General features: G+C 55.8%; 1 protein-coding gene across 1 annotated transcript; it reads right to left on the minus strand.

Annotated features, from left to right (window-relative positions):
• Positions 1–1,921: 1,921 nt before the first annotated feature.
• PDZD4 (PDZ domain containing 4) lies at positions 1,922–25,347 on the minus strand. The gene is made up of 8 exons (XM_079765837.1): positions 24,677–25,347; positions 7,950–8,203; positions 6,780–6,870; positions 6,208–6,306; positions 5,349–5,411; positions 4,443–4,544; positions 3,986–4,081; positions 1,922–3,806 (listed from the first exon to the last, which is right to left on the minus strand). Exons 1-8 carry the CDS (start codon positions 24,734–24,736, stop codon positions 2,259–2,261), a joined length of 2,313 nt encoding a protein of 770 aa, XP_079621963.1. The 5' UTR covers positions 24,737–25,347; the 3' UTR covers positions 1,922–2,258.
• Between the last annotated feature and the right edge of the window lie 1,566 nt (positions 25,348–26,913).

A 26,913-nucleotide genomic window follows, 5' to 3' on the forward strand; every position in this document is an offset into this window, starting at 1 on the left:
ACTCCAAGGAGCGTCACGCACAGAGCAGGCCACACCTGGAGATGGCCTTCAGGGCCCTGGCTCCTGCCCAGCATGTAGCATACCAGTGGTTTGCTGCACTGAATGGAACATCTGGCTGCACCTCTGGAAGTCTAAGAGCCAGAAGGGCCCTGTGGCCACCCAGGTATTCATCCACCTCATGGCCTAGACCAGGGGTCCTCAAACTACGGCCCGCCGAGGACATTTATCCGGCCCGCTGGGTGTGTTTGCCGCCGCTGCCTGTCCTGCTTAGCAGCCGACTTAGCAGTGTGCATAGGAATTTGTTCATAGTTGTTGTTTTTTTTAAACTATAGTCCGGCCCTCCAACGGTCTGAGGGACAGTGAACTGGCCCCCTGTTTAAAAAGTTTGAGGACCCCTGGCCTAGACTTTTACTCAGCATCATCTACGTGCTAGGCACTGGGGTCCCCAAATAGGGAAGGTAGTTTGTGCCTTTGAGAAGCTCCCAGCTCCTTGCCCCTGCTCCAGTTCTTCTGGAGCAGGGGGAGGGGGTAGGGTGGAGCCCACTTCTCTCAGGTTCCAGAGATGAAGAAGTGTTGGCCTCATTCAGTCCTGAGCCAAGCCTGTCATCCTGCATCTGTGCACCACCCCTGAGGCCATGTCACACCCTTGAAATGATTTAAGTGACCCTGTCATACCTCCTGTCAGGTAGAGGACACTGACATCAAAAGATCTTGCTGTTTCCCAGCCGGCGTGGCTCAGTGATTGAGCGATGACCTATGAACCAGGAGGTGACAGTTCTATTCCCAGTCAGGGCACATGCCTGGGTTGTGGGCTCGATCCAAGTGGGGTGTATGCAGGAGGCAGCCGATCAATGATTCTCATCATTGATGTTTCTCTCTCTCCCTCTGAAATAATGGGGGCTGGGAGGAGGGGGGGGAGAAGGGGGGGTAAATGGGAAATATCTGTAATACTATCAACAATAAAAAATATATTAAACAAACAAAACCTTGCTGTTCCTCAGTGATATGCCACGAAAGCTGAGAGACAGCTTTCAATTGGCCCCAGTCCTCACCTGCCCTGCCCTTCACCCCCCCCCCCACACACACACACACACACGCCCCTCTCCCACCCAAGCTCGATCGATGAGAATAAACACAGGGAGGCCCAGAGTCACCATAAAAAGGCAGCTTGCTTTATTGTGATGCCAGTGGGGGGCAGGGATGGGCAATCTGTCTGCCTCCAATCTGAGGCTCTCTGAGGCTGAGGGGCCCTGGAGAACTGCCCAGTCCACACCTGCAAAGTGGGGTGCAGGACATCTCCCCCAGTCAGCCCAGCTGGCCTGGCACGGCTCTCGCTGGGCTCCAGGCAGCTCCCTCAATTCCATGTGGGTCTTGTCACAAAGCTCTTTTGCTATTACTCGTGGGCCTTGGCTTCTGGACCCCTCACGACCCTCAGAAGAGAAGCCACACGCCACATGGAGGCAGGCACAGCCCTGGGCTCAGGTATTTCTTCTTGGATGGATACTGGCCCCTCAGGCCCCAGTCTCGGCTCTACCTTGGTCACAGAGGAGGTAGCCTCCGGGGTGAGCCTTGAAAAGCCCTTGTCCCCACACCTCAGAGCGGAGGCCAGCAGGAAAGCTGCTTCCCATTCTTCCCTTCCTTCCCATCCCTTCCCTCCCATCCCTACCCTCCCTCTCTCTTACTCCCCTCCCACCCCCCTCCTTCCCAGCCCTCACTAGGGGGGGTTCCACCTTTGTCAGGCTGCCTGAAGGAGCTGCTAGCCCCCAGGGCAGGTGCACAAAACAGAAAAACAATTGGCAAGCACAGAAAGGGAGAAAAACCACAAAAACAGGGTCGCCTTTGTCTACAAATAGTGGAGGCTCCCAGCATGGGGGAGAGACGGCTCAGCTCAGGAGCTGGACATTCTCTTGTGCTTAGGACAATCCTCTTTACCTCTCCTTTTCAGCTCAACACACTGAGAGAGAGCTGGGGGGGGCGGGGAGGGGGGGAGTGTGTGCACGTGCATGTGCCTGGGCTAGTGTTGCACACACAAACACGCGCACACACACAATGGAAGAGGTGCCCATTCTCCTTGGGGGCTTCTCTCTGGTAACAAAGTCCTGTGCACAAATACAAAGACAGGTGTGTGCACACCTGTGCACAAAGACACACACTAGATTCTACGGGAGAGGAGGGGGGTGGGATTCCTGGAGGCTCACTGGACCTGGGCAGGGGCAGGGGGCCCGCCCTGTATCGCAGCTGGCTCCCACCTGGGCAGCTCAGACGGTGGTGACGGAGAGCAGAGGGTTATAGACTCGCTTGCCGTCAGCTGAGCGAGTGCCATGGGCCAGCATCTCCTGGATGGTGATCCAGTTGTCTAGAATCTTCTTATTCCGCTTCTTCATGGTCTTGCGGTGGCTCAAGGCGATGATGTTGAGCTCAGCCTTGCTGTCGCCATTCTGCTGTTCCCTCAGGCACTCCAACCGGCTCTGCATCATGAACTCACGGCGCTTGCGCTGCTCCCGGGCCCGGATCAGGTGCTGCTTCCGCTCCTCCTTGCTCCAATAGCGGCCCATCTTCATCTCGCTGACCGCATCGTCGTCCGTGGTCATGCCACTGCGCTCCTCGCGGATCTTCAGGGCCCGGGCTTTTAGGAGGCGATCACGCACGGGCCGCTTGGCCACATAGCGGGTTCCATCGCTGCGCACCTTGACCTTCCACTCCATGCGGGGCCCTTCACTGGCTGCGGCCACAGCTCCGCCCACCCGAGGGCCACCAGCCAAACTCAAGGGGCCGTGGCCCAGATCCTCCAGGCAGCGCGGAGGGGCCAGCTGCAGACAGCTTTGGTAGTGCTCGCCCTCCTGGCCCTGGCCTCGGTGGCGCCTGGAGAGGTAAGGGCTGCCCTCGGGGCCCACGCGCTCCAGGGTGACCCCCATCTTGGGGCTGCGGCGGACGCGCTCCTCTGAGTGCTGTCTCCGGCCCACCTCGGGATCCCGGGAGAGGGATCGGAACTTGCCGGGGCTCCCCTGTGGAGGAGCTGCCTTGGGGTGGGTGGCGACAGGGGGGCTCGAGGGGGTCCGATTCAAGTTGGAGTTGCCAGCAGCGGCCCGCCTCAGGGGGCTCTCCTGCAGCGGCTCGGTGAGCAGTGGGGTGCTGCGGCAGCTCTCCCCCGTGTTGTAGGCACTGGTGCTGTCCTTGTCAGACTTCTCGGGCAGCTCAGAGATGTCGGGCAGCTCGCGCTTCTTGGGCTCGCTGGCGCCCAGTTCGTAGACGCTCTCCTCCTCCAGCAGCCAGGCCTTCATGCAGCGCTCCCGCAGCTGCTGCATCTTCTGCGCCCGCAAGATGTTGCGGCACTTGAATTCCAGGTGCCGCAGCTCCTCCTCCAGCATGGCCATCTCGTGGCCCAGGCTCTCGTTGCGGTTGACATCCAGGGCGCTGTTGCCACCGGAGGCGCGGGCGAAGAGGAGGCCCAGCTGGTTGCCATTCTCCAGGTGGCACTTGATCTCCAGCAGCTCCCGGTAGCGCTCATACTCCTCATCGGTGAGGCCCGGGACCTCAGCACCCCCCAGCCCAGCCCCCTCAGCCAGCAGGGAGTCCATGCTGAAGTGGAAGTCGCGGCTCTGCAGGGCGTCCCCTTGCAGGCCAAACTTGCGCAGGGTGCCGGGCGTGTTGGTGGTGCTCAGGGGCTCATCCCCCAGCAGGTCGTGCTCAGAGCTCTCCTCATTGCGGGTGCTCTCGTCAGTCCGACCCACCCCACTGTCCAGCTCCTGGCTGTTGCTCAGGCCTGGGCCCACATCCGGGGCTCCTGGCTCCTCTTCTTTTCCGAGCTGGGGTAGAAAGATGAACCCTACTCAGTCTGGGTCCCATTAGCAGGGGCGCCAAAAGAGGATGGGGTGATCAGAGGGGCTTTGGGGTCCAGCCCACCTCCCACACCCCCCCCCCGGCCCCTCCTCACCCTCCCTTCCTGCTGGCCCTCCCCATGACCTTGCCCTTCCTCCTTCCTCACCTGCTGGGCAGGGGGGGATTTCAACTTCCCCTCATTCTCTGAGCCCAAGACATCCAGGAAGTCATCACGGTCACTGTCCTTCATTCGCTTTGCCAGCTGCAGAGACAGGTCCATGATGTCCCTACTGTCTTAAGAACCTCCCCAGCCACCCCTCCAGATGCCTCAAGGTTCCATACCCAATAGAGTTAACCCTTTGCACTCGCTTTTTTCTCAATTCCTTTATTCTAATGCTAACCGTGTCGAGTCACACTCGACATCTGAGTGCAAAAGTTTAAAAACCCCAGAAAGGGGGTGGTCCTGGCCATCACAGGCCAAAAGGGAAAACACGCCCTGGGACACTGCCAGCCCGCTATCAGTGCCAGGCTGTTGGCATGTCTGTGCCCCCGACACAGATCAGCAGATTCCAAGACAGAACGCCCAATGGGAGGGGACCCAGAACACCCTGCTAGACACACACCTGGCTCTCAGGCCGGGCCACCAGCAGGGAGATGTTGGTGTTCTCCTCTTGGCTCAGGATTGCCACGGCCTCTTCCCGGTTCTGGACGTCCACACCGTTTATCTGTGGTGGGTGAGGAACAATCAGCAGGGATGCCAGAGCTGGCTGAGGGGCGGGCCCTGGGTGAGCACCCTGGGCTGGAACAGGCTCCCCAAAAGCTTTGGCAGGATGGAGACAAGTGGGAGGTGCCTCAGGAGAGGACAGCCTGGCCTGTGCAAAGGCACATGTGCTCACAGGACAACGTAGGACAGATGTGCTCACATCTGGGGGGCAGAGGGGAGAGAGGCTAGCAAGGTGCCAGAGCAGATCCCACGGGCACACGGGAGTCACCCAGGGCAGCTGTGCAGAGAGAGGAGACCCAGCCCAGTTTTAGGCTGCCTGGCACCAAGCTGAGCTCTTAGGACAGAGCTGGGATCAGCTAAGAAGTGGTAGGGCAGCCCGGCCGGTGTGGCTCAGTGATTGGGTGTCGACCTATGAACCAGGAGGTCATGGTTCGATTCCCGGTCAGGGCACATGCCTAGGTGGCAAGCTCGATCCCCCAGTAAGGGGTGTGCAGGAAGCAGCCGACCAATGATTCTCTCTCATCGTGGATGTTTCTATCTCTCTCCCTCTCTCTTCCTCTCTGAAATCAATAAAAGTATTTTTTAAAGAAGAAGAAGAAGAAGAAGAAGAAGAAGAAGAAGAAGAAGAAGAAGAAGAAGAAGAAGAGGAGGAGGAGGAGGAGGAGGAGGAGGAGGAGGAGGAGGAGGAGGAGGAGGAGGAGGAGGAGGAGGAGGAGGAGGAGGGGGAGGAGGAGGAGGATGAGGAGGAGGAGGAGAGGCAGCTGGCACAGTGGAGCCTGGAGTCAGGCATGCTTGCCCTGCTCACCTGGACAATTCGATCTCCCTCTCGGATCCGGCCATCTTTGGCTGCAATGCTGTTGGGATTCACCTGCAAGGCACACACATCCTGGGTGGGGACTTGGCACGTCTGCTAAGGTGCCCTCTCAGTAGAACAGGTCAGCCTCACCTTGGGAGCCCCCAAAGCCAACCTAAGGCTCCTTGCTCGCTCCCTCTTCAGCTCAGACCAGGAGTTCCCAAGCTCCAGGAGGCAGGGACAGAACAGTGGGCCTGGGGCTAGTCACCTCTCCCTAGCACGAGCCACCAACTTACTGACCCGAACCTTCCAGCCCCTTCCAACACCCCCTCATGCCCATGTGCTGGCTGGCAACCTTACACTCTTTTGCATGAAAGCCTGTTCTTTTTTGTGTCAGAGGCTAGGATACTTTCCCATACTCAAAAAATAGCAGTGGGATAGTCATCCCCCCTCCTGCGGACACAGACAGGTGGAGGAGAATGACCCCATGAGTGCCAGGAGGGCGGCTGGGACCTCCGCCTGCCTAAGCCTTGCCCACTGTCCCACCCTGGCAACGTACGCTGGGGGAGGGCTGTCAGGCTGGGCATTCACTGACTATTGATGCAAACAGGCCTTATCCCTGGCAGCTGGGTCCTTGTGGGCAGCCTGAGCACCCTGGGCAGTGTGCAAAGGCCAAGGAGTTGGATGCTATGCGGATTCTCTGTGTGCCAGGCCCTGCCTCACTACCCACCACCATGGTGCCCGTTTCCCTCACTGGTGCAGTACAGATGGGCATCATCGAAGTCCAGCTTTGAGGTCCTAGCACACCAAGGACAGCATGAGGCTCTGCTGCCTTCTAGAAGACTCCACTGCCATATCCCCACCTTCATACCTCTCCAACGTAGATGCCCAGGTCCTCCTCATCATCGGTGCGGTAGCAAACCATCAGGCCCAGCTTGTCCCGGTGGCTGGCTTTATACAGTTCCACCTCCTGCCACAAGGGGGCGTGGGGGAAGCAGAGGAAGAAAGCCCCGGAAATACGTGAGCAAGGACCCATGCCGTGGTGGTGGGCACGGCCCAGCCCGGATCCCCAGCAGCACTTCACCTGAGCTGAGCCTCCAGATTCGGAGGATCCTTCTTACCATCCCCAAATGGCGCATGTGTTTCCTACCAGGAAATGCCCAAGACATACGCACGAGACGCACAGGACGCATAGGACACAGACATGTATGTGCGGGACACAAGACTCACTGACAGAAACCAACCGTGTGACCTCACCCGTGCCCTCCCCAACTCAGCCAGACTTGGTGGGTGAGCCTGAGTAACCAGCCACATCCCGGGAAGGACCACAAGGCCCAGCCGCCTGGAAGCAGCAGGAGCCAGGCCTGAGATGGGCTGTAGACAGCCATCCTGGGACTGGCTCCTGAGGCTGGCTGCGGGCCCTGCCCTGGCCGCCTGGCTCACCTCATACTCCAGCTCGTCCACACGGTCTGCCTCCTGCGGGCCGCCCTCCATGAACTCCGCTGGGTCATAATACTCATGGCTGATGGGGGGGCTGCCCAGGAGAAGGGGGGGGGATCAGGCTGGCCATCTGCTCCTCTCATGCCCTTGCCCCAGCCCCAGCTCCCGAGCTGGCACTCAGCATGGAGCCCTGCTTCTGGGTACACCCTCAGGGAAGATGGTCAGACTATTCTTCCAGAACTCCCTCCTTCTGAGCTACATGCATCCATGCATAGACCAGGAGGGTGCAGGGGTCCGCACTGAGGATGCAGGCATGCCTAGACCCCTAAGCCTGTCCCGCACCGTCCCCCAGCTCAGACTCCTCAAACCATGCCAGCTGGCAGTGACTTCTCCAAACTGTGGGTATCCTTCCCGCCCAGCACTGACCCCACTCATGCAACGCCCCCAGGAGTTATCCAGGCCCCGGAGGACTGCTGGGGGGCAGAGAAGGACCCACTCTCCCTCCAAGGGTGGCCCTTGTTGCCCCGAAGCTAAGCTTGGCAGCCGGCAGCCCTGGGCCTACCTCTCTGCGAGGGGATCCCGGGACCACCTCCCTGCAGTCGGGGTTTAGACTAGCAGAATGAGTCAGTGCTCACACAGTCATGAGCCACCAGGCCTGGGTGAGAGGCCCTTCTTCTGAGGGGGCCAAAGCCAAAGAAAGAAGCCGAAGAGATGGAAGAAGTTCAGAGCAGGGAGAGAGATGGGACAGACAAGGATGCAAGAAGATTCAAGGGGTGATGCTTGTGAGGCAGAAGACGATGGGACGGCAGAGGAGAGAGGATGGAGGAGGAGCTGAGGACCTCAACCTTCCAGCAGCAAGATCCCAGGATGGTCCTCCCTTGGCCCTGGGGGTAGATACAATGAGGAGCCTGTGTGTCAACCTCCCCCGGCCCCTTCCCCGGCTGGTGTTCAGCCTGAGGCTAGAGGCCTGGAGATTTCTGAGCCCTGGGGTGCCACAGTCAACTCTGGAGGCCAAGGAGCCTGCTTCCCGCCTGAGAGGACAAGCCAGTCGGGGGTCTCCCCGCCATGCCCAGAGCTGCAGCAACACAGCCTCTGGATGGGGTGGGGATGGCTGCCCCTGATGGCGTGCCCTCTCTGGAGGCAGGGCCCGGGGCCCTCCTGAGGGCGACTCACAGCTCAGACAGGACGTACGGCTCCAGGATGACCATGGGTGGGGTGGGCGGGCGCAGCTTGCCCAGCGCCATGATATGCTCGAAGGTGATGTCAGTCTGAGTGCCACTGTCCACCAGCTGCAGGTCGTGACAGGAGCTGTCCCCCCGGAGGCGGGGGCTGCGTCTCAACACCTGTATCACCAGGGGCTCCTTGGAGGAACGCAGGGCCTCCAGGGTTTGCTCCTGAGACAGCTTGGAGAGCTCCTTCCCGTTCACCTGCGGCAGAGACATGCCCCCGTGAGAACCCACTGACCAGTGCCCCAATCTGCGCAACCAAGAAATCTGCTGCCCGGCCTGCGTGGCTCATCCTATGAACCAGGAGGTCACGGTTCCATTCTTGGTCAGGGCGCATGCCCGGGTTGCGGGCTCGATCCCCAGTATGGGGTGTGCAGGAGGCAGCCGATCAAAGATTCTCTCTCATCATTGATGTTTCTCTCTCTCTCTCCCTCTCCCTTCCTCTCTGAAATCAATATATATTTTTTAAAAAAAGAAATCTGCTCTGCTTACCCATAGCGCCCTCATTTCCAGGCGAACCCCACTTCTCAGCCCTGTCCCCACGCAGTGCTGTCTGGGGATGCTGGGCCATGCCCCGGAGGCCAGGGAGCCCCAGTGACTACGCACTAGGACATCCTTCAGCCCTCCCCCGGGGGGCCCCCACCCTTCTGCGCCCTCACTCCAACCCTGCCTCTCCTTCAGGCAGCGGAGGCCGGAGTGAGCAACTGAAAGACTGCGGAGCCCCCCTTGGCAATAAGTGAGCATTTGTTGTGTGAGAGGAAGACCCGTGACGGGTTCGGGCGGGAGGGTCAGGGAAGAGCAAGACGATGCAAAGGACAGGGTCTCTGTCCTCAAGGTAGTGAGGGACTCGCCAAAGAGAAAAGGCCAACACACACAGAGCCTGGTGGCATCGCAAGGCAGTCTAAGGCCGAGGAAGTGGCCCTTATCCAACCACCACCGTTGCTTGGGCGCCTGACGTGCCCAAATCTGAAGCTGACCTATTTGGCAGATGAGGGACCAAGGCTCAGCAAGACGAAGGGGGTGAGTCAAGGTCATGAGCCAGGCCAGGATGCGCGCAGTGGTCAGAGTGGGGTGAGCAGGGGAGGAGGAGGCCGTGGCAGGCTCTGGGGCCAAGAAGAAGGTGGGGCTGGAGCAGGCTCTAGGGAAAAGCAGGCTGATACCGGCTGGGGGACAGAGGGCCTTCCGGGAGATGGAGCTCCAGGGCAGGGTCTCAGCTGGGTAGAGCAAGTTGCCCTAAAGGTAACTTGGGGATAGAAGTCCCTAATTTCCCCGCAGTAGCCTGTGCGCCTTGGGCTCTGGGATGGTCCCTTTCCAGCTAGTGGAGCCCGCAGCATACGCTGCAGCCTCAAGGCCCTGCTTGGCAGGGAGGTAAGAAGACTAATGACCAAACAAACAGCCAGCACCTGCCATGGGGCCAGGCCCTGGAGCAGGGGGGGGGGGGGGGGGGGGAAAGGCAGGGTCTTCAATTTACACAGCAGCTTGTGGAAGGGCTGTTCTGGGCCTGGGGAGGCCACCCACTAGCAGTGACGCCCCAAATGGCTACAGCCAGCAGGGAAGTGCGAAGACAGACCTTTGGGGGCTGCCATGGAAGCTCAGGGCCAGCCTGGGGAGCGGGGGAGCGGGGGGTAAGGGAAGGCTCCCTGAGCAGGTGCTACCTGCCCTGAATCAGGGGAAGCGACGGGGAGGCTGGTTTGCAGGTGGAAGCCAAGTCCCTGACAGCCAGCATGGGGAGTGGGGGTCCCGGGGACCCAGTGTGCACCCATGGACAGGGCCCCACATGGGCCAAGGCCCCCGGCTTCTCTGCTTGGCTGTGCTGTCCCCGTCTTCTCATTCTCACACACAGTGCCACCTTCCTCCGGAATGTCTCAGGGGGATGTGGTTCCTCATAGAGATGCCCCACCCAACCGGAACACCATGTCTTCCCAGATGCAACGTGACAGACCAGCCCCTGGTGTCCTAGGAAAGCTCGGGTGTCAGGGACCCCTGGCCGCCCGCGGCTCCTGGGTACTTCATTCCCTTTTTGCTAGGTGATTATGTCCTTGTAGATAATCTCCGGCTTTCTGTCTCCCCCCTCTCCAAACAGTCCATGGTCAGAAAAGATCATGTTTTCGCCAATTCTGTCTAATTATGAAAGAAACACGGGCTCATTGCAGAACAGTTGAAAAATACAGAAAACCGTCGGGTGCCTACGGAGTTCAGAGTTCCTGAGTTTCGGAAGAACAGCTGGAGGGGCCCTGAGGAGCCACAGCATCTCCGGCCTGGTGGGGGGCAGCGTGGGGCTGGGGGCTCAGGGAATGGGGAGTGGGCTCAGTGGGACAGTTGGGAGAAGCCCCCTCTTGCTTTATGTAGTAGGGGCTGGGGGGGTATAGGAGGTGGGTCCCCGTGTGGTGTATGAATGGCAGTGGGGGTGGAGATAGGGTGTGGGGATATAGGTAGGGTTCTGGCTGAGATGGGGAGGCCTAGGGGCAGGTGTGTGGGTAGGCAGAGTGTGCGCAGGGGTGGGTGTTTATGAATTGGGTGGGTGTGGTCTGGGTAGGGCTGTGAGTGGGGGTGTGGGGGCCTGGGTGCGAATGGATTGTGTGGGTGAGGAACCGGGGTTTAGACTAGCAGAGGGTGGGTGAATGACCGTGTTGAACCCTCTTCTCCTCCAGAAGCTCTTTGCTTCCCCTCCCCCCACTTCTGCCACCTCCCCACTCAGCACTAAGTGTCAGCCTGTGTCATTATCCTCCTTTGTCTCCATCCTAACCTTTTGGTAAATTATTCATCTGGGGGGCGGGGGGGGGGGAAGGCGGGGATGGGGGGGGCTCTCCATTGCCTTTTTACCCATTGCACAGCTGCCACTCTTTCCTGTCCCTTCACGCATCCTTCTTTCTGGGGACTAGAGCAATAGGAACGGGGGTCCTGGGCACCTGCTCATCACTTCCTGCCCCCTCCTGTCTCATATAGCCACTCAAGGCCAGGTACCTGTGTGTCCATCCCGATGGAAGAACCACTCGCTGGGTAGCAGACCCTCGCCGAGGCTCTGCCCAAACACCGGGGCATGGCAGCCCAGGAAGGCTGCTGAGCATGCTAAGCGCGCGGCACAGGCTGGACCCCGGTAAACCTAACACGTGGATGAGGCTTCACAGCCGCGTGACTTGGTTCCCATCAGACTCTCGGGAACTCACAGAATACACTCCCACCACACCTCGATTTCTGACCTGAGGGGGCCCACCGGGAGTCCAAGGCTAGGATGGGCATGGGGAGGCCCAGGCTAGGCCAGAGCAGACAGAGAGTCCTCAGGTCACCCTCAGATCAGAGAGGAAGCCAGGCCCCAAGGAGCCCCACGCAGCCTTCCCAGGAGTTTCCCACGTGGACCCGGGGTGGTCAGCTGCGCCGGAAGCGCCCATTGTCGGAAAACGCACGCTGCGCTTGCCTTGCCTGAGACTTCATGCTCTCTCCTCGGGGCCTCTCCGCACACGGCTGATTCCTGCTGCTGGAAATCACTTCACTTCCACCAGGAAGAGAGGACCGGGGCCTTAGGGGCACCCCTTTGCCCAAATGTGACCCAGGAGGCCGTCACAGCTTTCAGACAGCCTGGTTCCTGCTGACACACTGACAGAGCACTCACTGCCCCGTCACCACACAGGTCCCGAGGGCAGTAGCCACCTCCAGGCCCCATGGCACTCCGCACCCCCTCATCCTGGCTGAGCCCGTCACCCGATCACACACTCAGTCTGGTCCTTACCCCAGAGTGTACAATGGTTATCTTCCTGAAGGACTATGTCAATTAAGTTTGAAAATGTCCGTCATACCCTCTGATCCAGTAAATTTGCTCTAAAGAATAGATCCTAAAATGATGACAAATGGCATGCAAATTGCAAGGACGTTAAGAGCAGCATTATTTTTTACTGTGGTAAAATATACCTAACACAAAATTCACCATCTTAACCATTTGAAAATGTACAGTTCGGTGGCATTTAGTAGTGTATTCGCATTGTGCAGCCATCACCTCGATCTAATTCCAGAACATCTTCATCAACGGGGACGGAGGAGAGCAACGCAGGACGCTCAGGGGGCAGTCGCGATTGGGCAGGGGCCTGGATTGGGCAGGGGCCTGGTGCAGGCGAGGGAGGGCAGCCACAGCCGCTGCAGCTGCCCCCAACCCGTCCCCCTGCCCCTTGGCGGTGCAAGAGCGGCCAGTGGCGGAGGGCGGGGCCCTAGGCGCGCTCGCCCCGCCCCCTCCCAGCCCAGAGCCTCAGACAAAGAGCCTGTCTCTCCCGTGTTATCTCCCTTCTCTCCCTCTTCCCAAATGCTCTGATGAGGGATCTGCGCAGGGCAGGAGGAGGGAAAAGGAGGCCAGGTTTTCCGGGGGTCCCAGGGGGACTCCCTGGGAAGCCCCGGGAAGGCCCTTTCACTCTCAGTAAGGCCTCAGGGATGTGTTTAATTACATAATTGCTATTATGACTCAACTAACTCCACTCTGATTAGGAAACTGGGGCTAGGAGAAAATAGAAACCAGAACTACCCTCTGCCCTGGCGCGGGGAGCTCTGATGGACCAGCTGGCGCTCAGCTCTGCAGTCCGGAGTGTCCAGAGGACACCGGACACAGCTGTGTCTCTGGCTTCCCCAGCCCAGACAAGTGCTACGGGGACTTCCAAGGCAACAGAGCACTGGCCTAGACAGAAGCCTCTGCGGAGAATGGCCGTCTGAGCCAGGGACAGGTTCTCTGCATTTTTTAAAAATATACTCTTATTGATTTCAGAGAGGAAGGGAGGGAGATAGATAGAAACATAGAAACATCAATGATGAGAATCATTGATCAGCTGCCTCCTGCGCGCCCCACACTGGGGACTGAGCCCACAACCCGGGCATCTGCCCTGACTGAGCCCACAACCCGGGCATCTGCCCTGATGGGGAATCAAACTGGGACCTCCTGGGTCATAGGTCCATGCTCAACCACGGAGCCACACTGGCCAGGCTGCACTTCTGTCTTTTCAGTGGCCCAACAGAAATAAGTCCTCCTTCAGGTCTTCCCAACGCTGGATTTTGAAAATTTGTCAATCCACAGGAACTTTGGAACATCTGATAGTGGACATCAGCTGCCCCTGATGCCTCCTTTCTGCACATACACTCCCCACAGTAAGATGCACCCTGCCATTTCCCGGGGAAACCACAACACCCTTAACATGCTCATGGATTTAGCTCTGATATAGCCACCTCCCCATCTCTCCAACTACACCACTAATGCCCTTACAGCTTTCTTTTTTTTTGGAACCAGGATTCAATCAAGCACCACACACATTACATTGGTTTATGTCTCTATTCTCCTCTAATCTAGAACAATTTACCCTTTTTAAATTTTCATGACATTGACTTCTTAGAAGAGTCCAGGGCAGCTGCCTTACAAAATGTCCCAGAGTCCTAGCTGGTTTGCCTCAGTGTATAGAGAGTGTCAGCCTATGGACTGAGGGGTCCCAGGTTCAATTCCGGTCAAGGGCACATGCCCGGGTTGCAGGCTTGATCCCCAGTGTGGGGCATGCAGGAGGCAGCCGATCAATGATTCTCTCTCATCATTGATTGATGTTTCTCTCCCTCCCTCTCCCTTCCTCTCTGAAATCAATAAAAATATCTATTTTTAAATATATTTTATTAATTTTTTACAGAGAGGGAGAGGGATAGAGTTAGAAACATCAATGAGAGAGAAACACCAATCAGCTGCCTCTTGCACACTCCCTACTGGGGATGTGCCCAAAACCAAGGTACATGCCCTTGACCAGAATCGAACCTGGGACCCTTGAGTCCGCAGGCCGACGCTCTATCCACTGAGCCAAACCAGTTAGGGCAATAAAAATATATTTTAAAAATAAAATGTCCAAGTCTGGAATTGCCCTCATTAGATTCAGCTTAAGCACTTTGACAAGTTGCTGTATCCTTATCCTTTTTATTAAAAAAAAAATGTTTATTGATTTCAGAGAGGGAGAGATAGAAACATCAATGATGAGAATCATTGATCGGCTGCCTCCTGCACACCCCCTACTGGGTATCGAGCCCGCAACCCAGGCATGTGTCCTTGACCAGAATCGAACCCGGGACCCTTCAGTCCATAGGCCGACGCTCCTTATCCTTGTCCCCCCCTACCCCTCCCCCCAATCCGGAGGGGCTGGGGTCAGGTTGTCCTACTACTGGGGAGCCTTGGTTGGTTTGATCATGTAGTCATGGTGGAGGCTGCCAGGGCTATCGGTGGCAAAGTTGCATTTTCCCTGCCTAATTCACAAGAAATTTGGGGTAATGCCTTGAGACCCTGTGAAGATCCTGTTCTCCACCAACCTTTATCTAATGGTGTTACCATCCAAGAATGATTCTTGCCTGAATAAATTGTATTGTGGCTACACAATGCCTTAATTTGTATTTTCTAAAATATTTTTTTTTATTTCAGAGAGGAAGGGAGAGATAGAAACATCAATGATGAGAGAATCATTGATTGGCTGCCTCCTGCATGCCGTACACTGGGGATCAAGCCCACAACCTGGACATGTGCCCTGACCGGGAATCGAAACGTGACCTCCCAGTTCACAGGTCGATGCTCAACCACTGAGCCACACCAGCCGGGCCACTTAATTTGTAAAAATTCTAGCAAGGCCCTAGCCAGTTTGGCTCAGTGGATAGAGCATCGGCCTGGGGACTGAAAGGTCCCAGGTTTGGCCCTGGCCCAGGTTGTGTGTTCAATCCCCAGTAGGGAGCGTGCAGGAGGCAGCCAATCAATGATTCTCTCTCATCATTGATGTTTTTATCTCTCTCTCCCTCTCCCTTCCTCTCTGAAATCAATAAAAAAATATTAAATGCCTAACCGGTTTGGCTCAGTGGATAGAGCGTCAGCCTGCGGACTGAGGGGTCCCAGGTTCGATTCCGGTCAAGGGCATGTACCTTGGTTGCAGGCACATCCCCAGTGGGGAGTGTGCGGGAGGCAGCTGATCGATGTTTCTCTCTCATCAATGTTTCTAACTCTCTATTCCACTCTGTAAAAAGTCAATAAAATATATATTTTTTAAAATATATATATATGTATATTAAAAAATAATTCTAGCAAGGACACATCAGTACACTCCATCACCATGTAACTGGCCCAGTGAATGGTGTGCTCCCAGCTGAGGCTCCCTGGATAAGCTGTACCATCCCACTCCCATAACAACCCCAAGACCTTCCTGCTCTGGGACAACTGCATGAAAAGGAAGCATGAGAGGCCTTCACCTCCACGGAGGGTGGTGTGTGCGCTTGGGTGCCCATGTGAGCTGCCTGGATGTTGGTAAGGCTGTTGGGTGATGGGAAAGGAGGATCAGTTCCCACACCTGACTTGGAAAAACAGATTAGTTCTTTGGGACCCACCTTGGGCAACGACCCCTGGAAATTGATTTGATAGGTCTGAGGTGAAGCCTCGATTCTTATTTGTAACAAACTCACGTGCTAAGTGATGTTGGTGTGATTTGGGGCTTCACTGATTTAATCCAAGTTCCTACCTGAGGTTCTCACTACTCAGCGTGCGGCCCAAGGACCAGGAGCATGGACATCGCCTGGGGGTTTGTGAGAAATTCAGAACCCCAGGCCCCACCCTGGACCTGTTCATTCAGATCCAAAATTTTAACAAAGGCCCCACGGTGGAGTCAGCTGTCCCAGAGCGCCCTCTTGAGGAACCAGGAGGGACTTGCACACACCTGAACAGAGTTCAGGCGCCAATCAAGTGCTTCGAAAGGCCTGTCTTCTCTCTCCTCTCCCCTCCTCCTCCCTCCCCAAAGCTGCTGAGTGGGTGGGTGGTGCCCAAACATGCTGGGCTGAAATCTGACCCATCTGCCCTGCCCATGCTTTCCCAGGGAAAGCAGGCCTCTCAGGAACCTCAGAAATCCTGTTTGGAAAAGAGCAGCAGGCACAACAGCTGAAAACACCCTCCCACCCACCCACTTCTGGACTAACCTGGCTGGCCCCTGTCTAGCAGTAATCAAAATGGTATTCTCTATGGAGTCCTTTTCATTTCCTCTGCTCAAAGCAAGCCTGAGGAAGAGGTAGATTGCACTATGAAGAGGAGGGATGCCTGTGACACCCCAAAGCCACCCCCAAGCCCCAGCTTCTCAGTCTTTCCTCCTTTGGCTGGACTCCTGAGCAAAGGGACCAAATCTGCGCATTGCTTTTACATCAGGAGACCCTCAGAATAATATCGGACGTTCTTCTGTCACTGGACATTAACTGTGACATGGCCAGGAGGAGTAAGGCCTTCTCCAGCCAATTTCAACATGTTAACAACCGACCTAACGGCTTGATGGCAGCAACCCCACCCCTCCACCCCCACCCAAATGAGATCCCAGGGGATCCAGTGCCAAGGCAACGACCCCCCAGGAGGCGGGCACTCTTTATTCCCATTTAGCAGCTGAGGAAAGGCACTGAGCAAGTATCAGCACACCACCCTGTGTTACCTGGCAGGGACCTGAGATAGAAGGAAGGAAAGACCCCACTCAGCCCTACTAGGACTCGGGCTGGGCTAAGCGCTCTCACCTGCTTTTTGTCCTTTGGTGTGTGTGTGTGTGTGTGTGTGTGTGTGTGTGTGTGTTCACATGTATTTCTTGTTTTTATTTATTTTTTATTTTTTATTGATTTTGAGAAGGAAGGAGAGATACAAAAACATCAATGATGAGAGCGGATCATTGATTAGCCATGCAATCAATGATCCTGCACGTCCCACACTGGGGATCGAGCCTGCAACCCAGGCATGTGCCCTGACCAGGAATCGAACTGTGATCTCCTGGTTCACAGGCTGAAGCTCAACCACTGAGCCACGCTGGCCAGGCTATTTTTTGTTTTTAAAGCTTTACGGAGGAATAATTGCCATACTATCAACTGTACATATTTAGAGCATATAATTTATAAAGTTTTGATGTTATACACACGCACGCACACACACGTGTGTAATTAAGATAGTGAGCACTATTATCATCACCAAGTGCCTCATGCCCTTTGTCATTCCTCCCTTCCAACCATCCCTGCAAATGCTGCTCTTCTTTCTGTCACTATAGATTTGCATTTTCTAGAATTTTCTATCAATTGTTCAGCCAGTCCTCAGAAATGAGGTAAGGAAAAAAGGGCATTTTAAGCCCTGACCGGTGTGGCTCAGTGGATAGAGTGTCGGCCTGCGGACTGAAGGGTTCCAGGTTCGATTCTGGTCAAGGGCATGTGCCTTGGTTGTGGGCACATCCCCAGTGGGGAGTGTGCAGGAGGCAGCTGATTGATGTTTCTCTCTCATCGGTGTTTCTGACTCTATCCCTCTCCCTTCCTCTCTGTAAAAAAAAAAAAAAAAAAAAAAAATCAATAAAATATATATATATTTTTAAAAAGGGCATTTTAAAAGCTTGGATCAAATAACTTTCCATATAAAATGAAACCTTTATAACTAAAATAAAATAAATTTTGGGTCAAGCCCAGCCGGTGTGGCTCAGTGCTTGAATATCAACCTATGACCCAATCCAGGAGGTCACCAGTTCGATTCCCAGTCAGGGCACATGCCCAGGTTGGGGGCTTAATCGCCAGTAGGAGGTGTGCAGGAGGCTCTCGATCAATGATTCTCTCTCATCATTGATGTTTCTATCTCTCTCTCCCTCTCCCTTCCTCTCTCTGAAGTCAATAAAAATTTTTTAAATAAAATAAAATCTTGGGTCAATGATAAAGCAAGGTGAGCCCATGCACATGATGGCTATCGGGATTCAGTGCCCCATTCATGCCCTCCACAGGATTTCCAGGGGACCTACTTCACAAGGACAGAACTAAAGCCCTGCCCAAGCGAGGTGGGGGAGCACATCAGGTGGGGAGAGGTGCCATGGAAGATAAATATGTCGCCCAGCTGTCCTCTGCTTCATGCTTGCTCAGTTTGATCCCCAGTCAGGGCACATGCCCAGGTTTCGGCTCGATCCCCAGTAGGGGGCATGCAGGAGGCAGCCAATTGATGATTCTCATCATTGATGTTTCTCTCTCCCTCTCCCTTTCTCTCTGAAATCAATAAAAATATTTTTTTTTAAAAAAAAGATAAATATGTCTCGGAGAGAGGGGATAGGCATGGGCCCACTGCCCTGCACCCTGCTCTCAGCAGAGACTGGTCCTTCTCTCCCCCACCATTGAGCCTCTTTGTTCATGCTCAGTACCCCTCCCCATTGTAAAAAGGCCCCGGGGGTGGGGTGGGGGGGTTGTGGTGTTCCAAGCTGAATGAATCCTTAGCACAGAGGATGGTGGCTGGCACAGAGGGGGCTCAGCGAGCAGGTGTTGGACAAAAGGCGGCCTGGGAGACTACCAGAAGAACTGGGAGTTGTCCTTTGGCCTCTCCTGATGTGGCCAGAGGGGCGAAGACAGGCGGTGGACTCGCTGGTCCTAGACGCTGAGAGAAGAACAGAGGTGGCTGGGCCCTTCAGGGAATGGGTGGAGTGGGCTGGCTGTTTCCTTTATCACCTGAGCCTCCTATGCCAGGCCTGCCAGCCAGCCAGCACACGATGGTGTCCGAGAAGGAGTCAAGAGACAAGCTCAACAGAGTGGAGTGTGATTCGACCCGCCAGAGAGAAGGACACAGGACCAGCAAGCAGGGGCACATGGAAGGCATTTATTTTGTGCCTGGGCTCTAGATGGTGCTAGGTCAGAGATCGGCAAACTGCGGCTCGCGAGCCACACGCGGCTCTTTGGCCCCTTGAGTGTGGCTCTTCCACAAAATACCACGGCCTGGCGAGTCTATTTTGAAGAAGTGGCATTAGAAGAAGTTTAAGTTTAAAAAATTTGGCTCTCCAAAGAAATTTCGATCGTTGTACTGTTGATATTTGGCTCTGTTGACTAATGAGTTTGCCGACCACTGTGCTAGGTGATGCTGCTTCCTCCCTTTCCACCCTTTGCAACCTGGCTCCTTCGGATTCTAACTCAACAAACATTCCACCTCCACCCCCACCTCCACCCCCATCCCCACCCCGGCCTCTGCTACGGGTCCTTTCTAGATGTTTCAAGCTCACCTCCCCACTCCGCCTGCCACCCCAGCATCCACCCTTGGAGGACATGACTGGAATAACAGAAATAGAGCTGGAGTTCTGACATGCTGCATTTAAAATACTGCGATAGCCCGGCCAGTGTGGCTCAATGGTTGAGCATCAACCTATGAACTAGATCACAGTTCGATTCCCAGTCAGAGCACATGCCCGGGCTTTGGATTCAATCCCCAGTGTGGGGTGTGCAGGAGGTGGCCGATCAATGATTCTCTCTCATCATTGATCGGCCTCTCCCTCTCCCTTCCTCTCTGAAATCAATTTAAAATATATATATATAAATAGTACTGCAATAGCTCGGCCAGCATGGTTCAGTGGTTGAGCATCAACCAGGAGGTCACTGTTCGATTGCCGGTCAGGGCACATGCCCATGTTTCGGGCTCGATCCCCAGACGATCAATGGTTCTCTCTCATCATCAATGTTTCTCTCTCCTTACCTCTCTGAAATCAATAAAAAAATATATTTTTTAAAAAGTACTGCAATAGACCATATCAGTAGAATACAGGGCCAAAGTCACGTCAACATCTCAACAGCCAGAGGAAAGGCATTTGACAAAATCTAATGACCCTTCATGAGAAGAACACTCAGACTAGGAATAGAAGGGGACTTAACCTGATAAGGATCATCTAGGAGAAAGCCACGGCTAACCTCATACTCATAGGTGAAAGACTGGAAGCTTTCCCTTAGATCAGAAACAAAGCAAAGATGCCCACTTCTATTCAACATTCTACTGGAAATAGAATAGGTGAGAAAAAGAAATAAAAGGCATCCAGGTAGGAAAGAAAGTAAAACTATATCTATTTGCACATCACATGACCCCCATATATAGAAAATCCTGAAGAATCCACTAAAAACTATTAAAGCTCATAAATGAAGTTTAGTAAGGTTGCAAGATACAGGATCAATATACAAAAATCTTATATTTCAATACAATGGCAATGAGAAAGATGAAAAGGAAATTGAGAAAACAATTTCACAATGGCATCATAAAAAATAAAATGTACAGGAATAAATTTAAGAAAAGTACAAAACTTTGGTGAAGGAAATTCAAGACCCAAATGTAAAGACATCTGGCCATCTGGCCAGGTAGCTCAGTTGGTTCGAGTGTCGTCCCAATATACCAGGATTTTGGGTTTGATCCCCAATCAGGGCACATACAAGAATCAAACAATGAAAGCATAAATAAGTGGAACAACAAATCAATGTTGCTCTCTCTTATCTCTCCTATCTTTCTCTATTAAAAAATAAATAATTTTTAAAATTGACATCCCATGTTCATGGGTAATAACTACTCACCCAAATTGATCTACAAATTCAATGCAGTTCCCATAAAATCAGCTGGTTTCTTTTCAGAAGTTGACAGGTTGATCCTAAAATTCCTATGGAAACTCAAGGGACCCAGAATAGCGAAAACAATCTTGAAGAGTACAAAGTTCGAGGACTCACACTTGCTGGTTTCAAATGTTACTTGCAAAGCTAAAATAAAAGCAATGTGGTACTGGCAAAGAGAGACATTTCTACCAAAAGGATACGCAAATGACCAATAAATAGCACAAGAAAAGATGCTCAACATCATTAGCCATCAAGAAATGCAAATCAAAACCACAATGAGCTACCACCTCACACACAGTAGGATGGCTATTACCAAAAACATGTGTTGGACCCTAGGCGTCCTCCAGTGCACTGAGGTGTTGCCAGTTGGATTCCAGGTTAGGGTACTTGCCTGGGTTGTGGGCTTGATCCCCGGTGGGAGGCGAGCAGGAGGCGGGAGGCCAGCAGGGGGCGGGAGGGGTGCCGGGGGCGGGAGGGATGCAGGAGGCGGGAGGTGAGCAGGAGGCGGGAGGTGAGCAGGAGGCGGGAGGAGTGCAGGGGGCGGGAGGAGTGCAGGGGGAGGGAGGAGTGCAGGGGGAGGGAGGAGTGCAGGGGGAGGGAGGAGTGCAGGGGGCGGGAGGCGAGCAGGGGGCAGGAAGGGTGAAGGAGGCGGGAGGGGTGCAGGGGGCGGGAGGGGTGCAGAGGGCGGGAGGAGTGCAGGGGGAGGGAGGGGTGCAGGGGGCGGGAGGCGAGCAGGGAGCGGGAGGCCAGCAGGGGGCGGGAGGGGTGCAGGGGGAGGGAGGAGTGCAGGGGGCGGGAAGCGTGCAGGGGGCGGGAGGCGTGCAGGCAGGGGGAGGAGAGAGGGAGGCGGGAGGCGTGCCTGAGTCCCGAGGCGTGCAGGAGCGGGAAGGCGAGTAGCAGACGGGAGGCGTGCAGGAGCCGGTACGCTAGCTGGAGGCCAGAGGCGTGCAGGATAGATGTCTCTCTCTCCCTGTCCCTTCCTCTCTCTCTAAGAAAGAAACAAAGAAAGAAAAATCAATTAAAACTCTTTTAACAACTTAATTCATTAATTTAAAAAACCGTGTTGGGGAAGATGTGCAGAAATCGAACCCTCTTACATTGTTGGTGGGAATGCAAAATGGTTAAGCCTCACTGGAAAAAGTTAAGCAGCTCCTCAAAAGTCAAACAGAGTTGCCCTATGATCCAGCAAGTCCATTTCTGGGCATACACCTAATAAAACTGAAAGTACGTGGGAACTCAAACAGACGTTTGTACAGCCGCGGCATGATTCACAACTGTCAAAAGATGGAAGCAACCCAAACAGCCATCAACAGATGAATGGATAACTATTATGTGGGATAGCCGTACAAGGGAATATTACTCAGCAATAAAAAAATTAATAGTAAAAAAGAAAATTAGTAGTAACACATGCTACAAGATGGTAAATGAATGAAGCCAGACACAGAGTCACATATCGTATGGTTCCATTTAAAACCATTTTTAAAAATCTGGAAAAGGCAAATCTACAAAGACAGAAAGTAAATTAGTAGGTTCCAGGGGCCGGGAGGTATGGGGGAGGGGGGGAAATGGGTACGGGGTTTCTTTTTAAGGTGACGAAAATGTTCTGGAATTAGAGGTCATAATTGCACAACTCTCTGAATAGACTAAAACCCTCTAATTTGTACACTGTAAGGGTACGCGAATCCTCTCAATAAAGCTGTCGTGTTGTTTTGTTTTTTAAGTGCCCGAGTCATCAGGCGAAAAAGGCCTGGCACTCAAGGCTAGGAGAGACTCAAGTCTCCCTTAACCTGGGGGTCAGAGACCTCTAAAGATCGAGGAAGAGGATCCGGGGAGCCCTTGCCGAGGAAGTCACGTGGCAAGTGATGCAGGTGGACAAGTGCATTTCTCTGGGCAGCACCGTGTCTCGGTGGTGTCCCTTACTGTGGGGTAAGGTGCGGGGGTCACAGGCAGGTAGGGAGGAGGCAGGGGGAAGTGCCACCGAAGCTGGGGGAACACCAGTGTTTCGGAAGCACTGGGGCCAGAGGCAAGGGGTCCCAGAAGCTAGCTGGTCTTTGGGGACAAAAGCTTCCTTGCTTGAGAAGAGGCTCCGGGCAAAAGTTCTCCCTTCTCTGCCTGAGACTCCAGCCCCCCCAAAATGGGCTCATCTGAGATAGCGAATGGCTTTCTCTGCTTTCCAGATTTTACACATTCAATTCTCTCTTGTCTTCCCTTAACTTAAAGGACGGTTCCTCTTTTACAACGGCACCCAGCCCCCGCTTGCTTCTGTCCAAACTTTCGCAGGAGCTGTAAAAGGGAGCGGCGTTCCCAGGGACTCAGTCAGGGAGGGCTGTAGCCCAGACCAGGAAACAGCATTGGGGTGAGGGGGGGTGACTAGCCTTTGCAGGACCCCCATGCTGAAGGCCTACTTGCCCAGGACTTGGGGTTCTCTCTCAAGGTGGAAAGCCTGGCCCTGGAATTGATTCAGACATGGAGATTCCTGAAGGCAGTCCCAGCCCAACCTGAGGCGCCTCCTCCCACTGCCATGCGGACTGCCCCCCACCCCAAGGGTTACCACAGTGCCTCCCCAGCCAAGTCCAGAGCCCACCACTTTGGAACCGCTTGCCTTTTTTAAAAAAATTTTTATTTTTTATTGAATTGATTGGGGTGACACTGGTTCGCAAAACCATACAGGTTTCAAGTATACAACTCAAATAAAACATCATCTGCACACTGCAGAGAGCGCCCATCGCCCCAAGCAAAGTCGCTAGGGAACCGCTTGCCTTTTGATAAAATGATTCCAAGAAAGGAAGCAGTGAGGATGGGATTCCTGGGCCGCATGGACCAACCTGCGCAGCCCACCTCCCTCTGGTAGCCCAGGTGCCCGTCACTGGGATTCCACAGGACTGCCTCTAGGTCCCAACCTGGGTCATTCCCTAACCCGATCCCAGGAGGAGGCAAAAGCAATGAATAGCAAGGAACGGGATTGGGGGAGTAGGGAGCGTGAAAAGCGGAGACCTTCGGGTAGAGAGCGGAGGAGTGTCTCCAGGCTAGGGCAAGATCGCCCTCCTGCCCGCCCGCCCGCCCCCCTTCATGGGGGCCAGAAGAACTAGGCTCCCAGCACAAATGCTGGGCTTTCCCGGCCTCCCCAACCCCCTGAGGCACTGATTCTTCCCACTTCCCGAGACCCCGCTGATACCTGTAGGGGTTCCCCCTATTCTTCTAAGGGGACCCCATTTCCCCCAGCCAGCACTGCTCCTGCCTGCATTTATTCCCCAGTCCTGACCAACGAACACGGAGTTGAAGAGCATTATCTGTCTGTGTCGGTTTGCCCCTGGGTCTCCACTCCCTCTGACCTTGAACTCACTCCACTTAGTCCTGGGGGGGGGGGGGGGGGCGTCTCAGGCCACACCATCTGGGACATTTCTCTAGACAGCTCTCAGGGCGCACACAGAAAGTACACACACGCGGGGGCCGCAGGAGCCCCCACGCACATATAGATGGGGCACAGGTACGCACTCACGAAATAACGCCACGCACAGGCAAGGAAGCCCCGCTCCCAGCCCCGGAGCTGGAGTCCGGGCCGGAGCGCGCAGCTCGGTGTCTTCTTCCCAGCCACACACCGCCCGGTCCACACCCCTCGAGGACCAGAGAGAGAGAGAGAGAGAGAGAGAGAGAGAGAGCAGGCTGGGCACTCTCCGGAAGCACCCAAGGTCTGGGAGCCCACCGTTTGGGCAGGGCCGGAGCGGAGAGTGAGTGCTGGGGTAGGCATCCCCGACGGGGCCAAGCATCTGCGGGGCCTCCGGTTGCCCGCGCGCTCCTGCGCCCCTGTCCCGACGAGACCTGGATTTGGTGGTCCTCCGTCGCGGGGCGCCAACCTCCCTGTCCTGCTCTGGGTCCAGCACCGCAAGCGTGCGCTGGGTGAAGAAGCTCGTTGCTATGCAACCTCTACCCAGCACCGGCGCCCTCAGCATCCCGCCTCCCAGCTCCCAAACGCACCGGAATCGGACCGAGCCCAACTTCCCGACCCGGTCCGACCTGAACCCGATGTTCGCCGTCCCAATCTACAACCAGAGCCCAGAGGATGCGCCCCCCCGCACCCCCTCCCCACGCAGCTTCCCCCCTCTGTCTGTGACTGGTTCCCATGAGCGCCAACACCCAGCAGCTGCAGAAATTGAGGGCGAGGATGGCTCCCTACCTCTCCCTCTAGAACCCTCCGGCCCTCCCTCCCACATCTGCCACCCCGGCTCCACCAGGCCTCACCCCCGGGCCGGCTTCCTCCCCAGGTGGCGCCCACGCCTCCCCACCCCAGCGGCCCAGCCACCCTACCTGAAGCATTACTTTGTACTGCTCCTCCGGTTTCTGGACCACGCACATATTACATCCCATGGTGCTGGCCGGCGAGGGAGAGGGCAGAATGGGGTAAACGCCTTTCACTGGCCCTTGCGCGGGACCTCGGGTCCCGGGCCAGGGCCCGGAGCCATACCCTAGAGCAGGGGGCGGGCCGCCTAGCGGGGGAGGGGGGCACGCCCCCGAGGGGGGGGCAGCTCCACGCCCCTCGGGTTAACTCTTGGTTGGCTGAGGCCAGGGGCCAGCATGCTCCCTCGCACCCGGCCAGGGGAAAAAAAAGGGAAGCGGGGGGATGGGCGGGCGCGCCGGGCGTTGCTTGGCTACAGCCCCCCAGGAGGCGCGGGGGCGCGCCGGGCCGCCGGGGGCGTCAGGGGCCGTGGGCCACGCGCCTCCCCACCCGCGGGGCCCGCCACTGCCGCTGCCGCTGCCTCCTCCGGCTCCCGCCCATGGCCGCCGGCCCGGGGAGCCTGGCCCTCGCGCTCAGCGCCGCGGCCCGGCCCGCCGACTCGGGGGGCGGCGGCGCGGCAGCGACCCCCGCTCGCGGCCAGACCCGCGCCCGAGCTCCTGCCTCGCCCGGCCGCGCTCCCCGCGCTCCTGGAGCCCGTTCTCCGGACCCCAGCTGGCCCCGCTATCTCCAGCTCCCGCCCGAGACGACGGGCACGCGCGCGCGGCCGCGGTGGCGGCGGGGGAGGGGCGCGGGGACGGGGCGCACGCGCGCGGGGGAGGAGAGCGGGGCTGGGTGGGAGCGCGAGCGGCAGGAGGCCTCGGGAGCTGGCGCGGGAAGCCAGGGGCGGGGCCTGGATACGAACCTTGAAGGGGGGCGACCCCTGGCTCCCTGCCACCCCAGGCGTGGAGCCCCGGGGTGCCCAGCACTGGACGTACCGCCTGTGCGGGGCCGGCCTGGGAGACGGGGGATCCCGTTTGGAGAAACGCCTCCCCGGGATCTCTGAGAGAGCTTAGGGCCTCCGAGGGGGACGCAATTTCAGCCCCTTTGCCAGGTCCTTCACGCAGCAGCCCGAATGCCTCTACCCCTCCCTCCTTTCCCCCCCCCCCCCCCCCCCCCCGTTAATGAGGGCCTCTCTCGTTTAACTCGGCCTTTCGTTCGCTGTTGTTGAAATGGACACCTTTGTTTTTTGGTGTTTCTTTTAAGAATAAAAAGGAAAAAAAGCTTGAGATGGCGTGGATCCTGGTGAGAGCCTGCCAAGCCTCTTGGGATGCCCCGGAGCCCTCGCGTGAGCACAGGTCGGCCTGGGTCTGCTGCCTGCCTACCTACCTGTGTCTCTAATCCCCAGCTCAAGCTTAGGCACAGAGCTTTAACATTCCCTCCATCTCTTCCTCTTCTCTCCCACAGCCTGTCCTTTCTTCTCGGACAAGCCTAGAGAGAGAGAAGGCCTTTGCCTGGAAAGCTCATCCCGTGGGTGCCCGGCAGAGCTGCTGAGCTCAAGCTCCCTGGCTTGCACGCCTTATTTCCAGGCTTTGGCAAGTGACAAAATCATTAACCACACAGGGCCCTTTAATTACACCCCCACGGTGTGGGAAGGACCTTCCAAAGCCCTTCTTTCCTCCCTGACTCCTGATTTATAGGACTCTGGAGAAAGGATGTGAGTGTCCCCAAAAGCAGACCTTGAGACAAGGTCTGGTGGGCAGATTGTTTGTGTTGGAAAGTGAGCTCAGGATGAAAGCCAGGGTGCCCTCTCATGTTGGCGGGCACTGGGAGCTGCTGGCACTTGACCTTGCTAGGAGCTGGATAGAGTGCATCTCAGAACTGTCTGTCCCAGACCTGAAGAGGGGACTCCCAAACCTGGTGGCTTAAAACCGCAGAAATGTATTCTGTTACAGTTCTGGAGGCTTCACGACCAAAATGAAGGTGTTGGCAGGGGCATGCTCCCTCTTATGGCTCTAAGAGAGTGTCCTTCTTTGTCTCTTCCTAGCTTCTTGGGGGCGCCCAGCAATCTGTATTGTTCCTTGGCTTGTGGCTGCATCACTCTGTTTTAAAAATATATTTTTTTATTGAGAGGAAGGGAGGGAGAGAGAGAGATAGGAACATCAATGATGAGAGAGGATCATCGATCACCTGCCTCCTGAACTCCCCCCACTGAGGATCAAGCTGGCAACCTGGGCATGTGTCCTGACCGGGAATCTAACTGTGACCTCCTGGTTCATAGGTCAACCCTCAACCACTGAGCCACACCAGCGGCGCCATCACTCTATTTTTC

The sequence above is a fragment of the Cnephaeus nilssonii genome, assembly GCF_951640355.1.
Source record: "Cnephaeus nilssonii genome assembly, chromosome: X".
NCBI lineage: Eukaryota > Metazoa > Chordata > Mammalia > Chiroptera > Vespertilionidae > Cnephaeus > Cnephaeus nilssonii.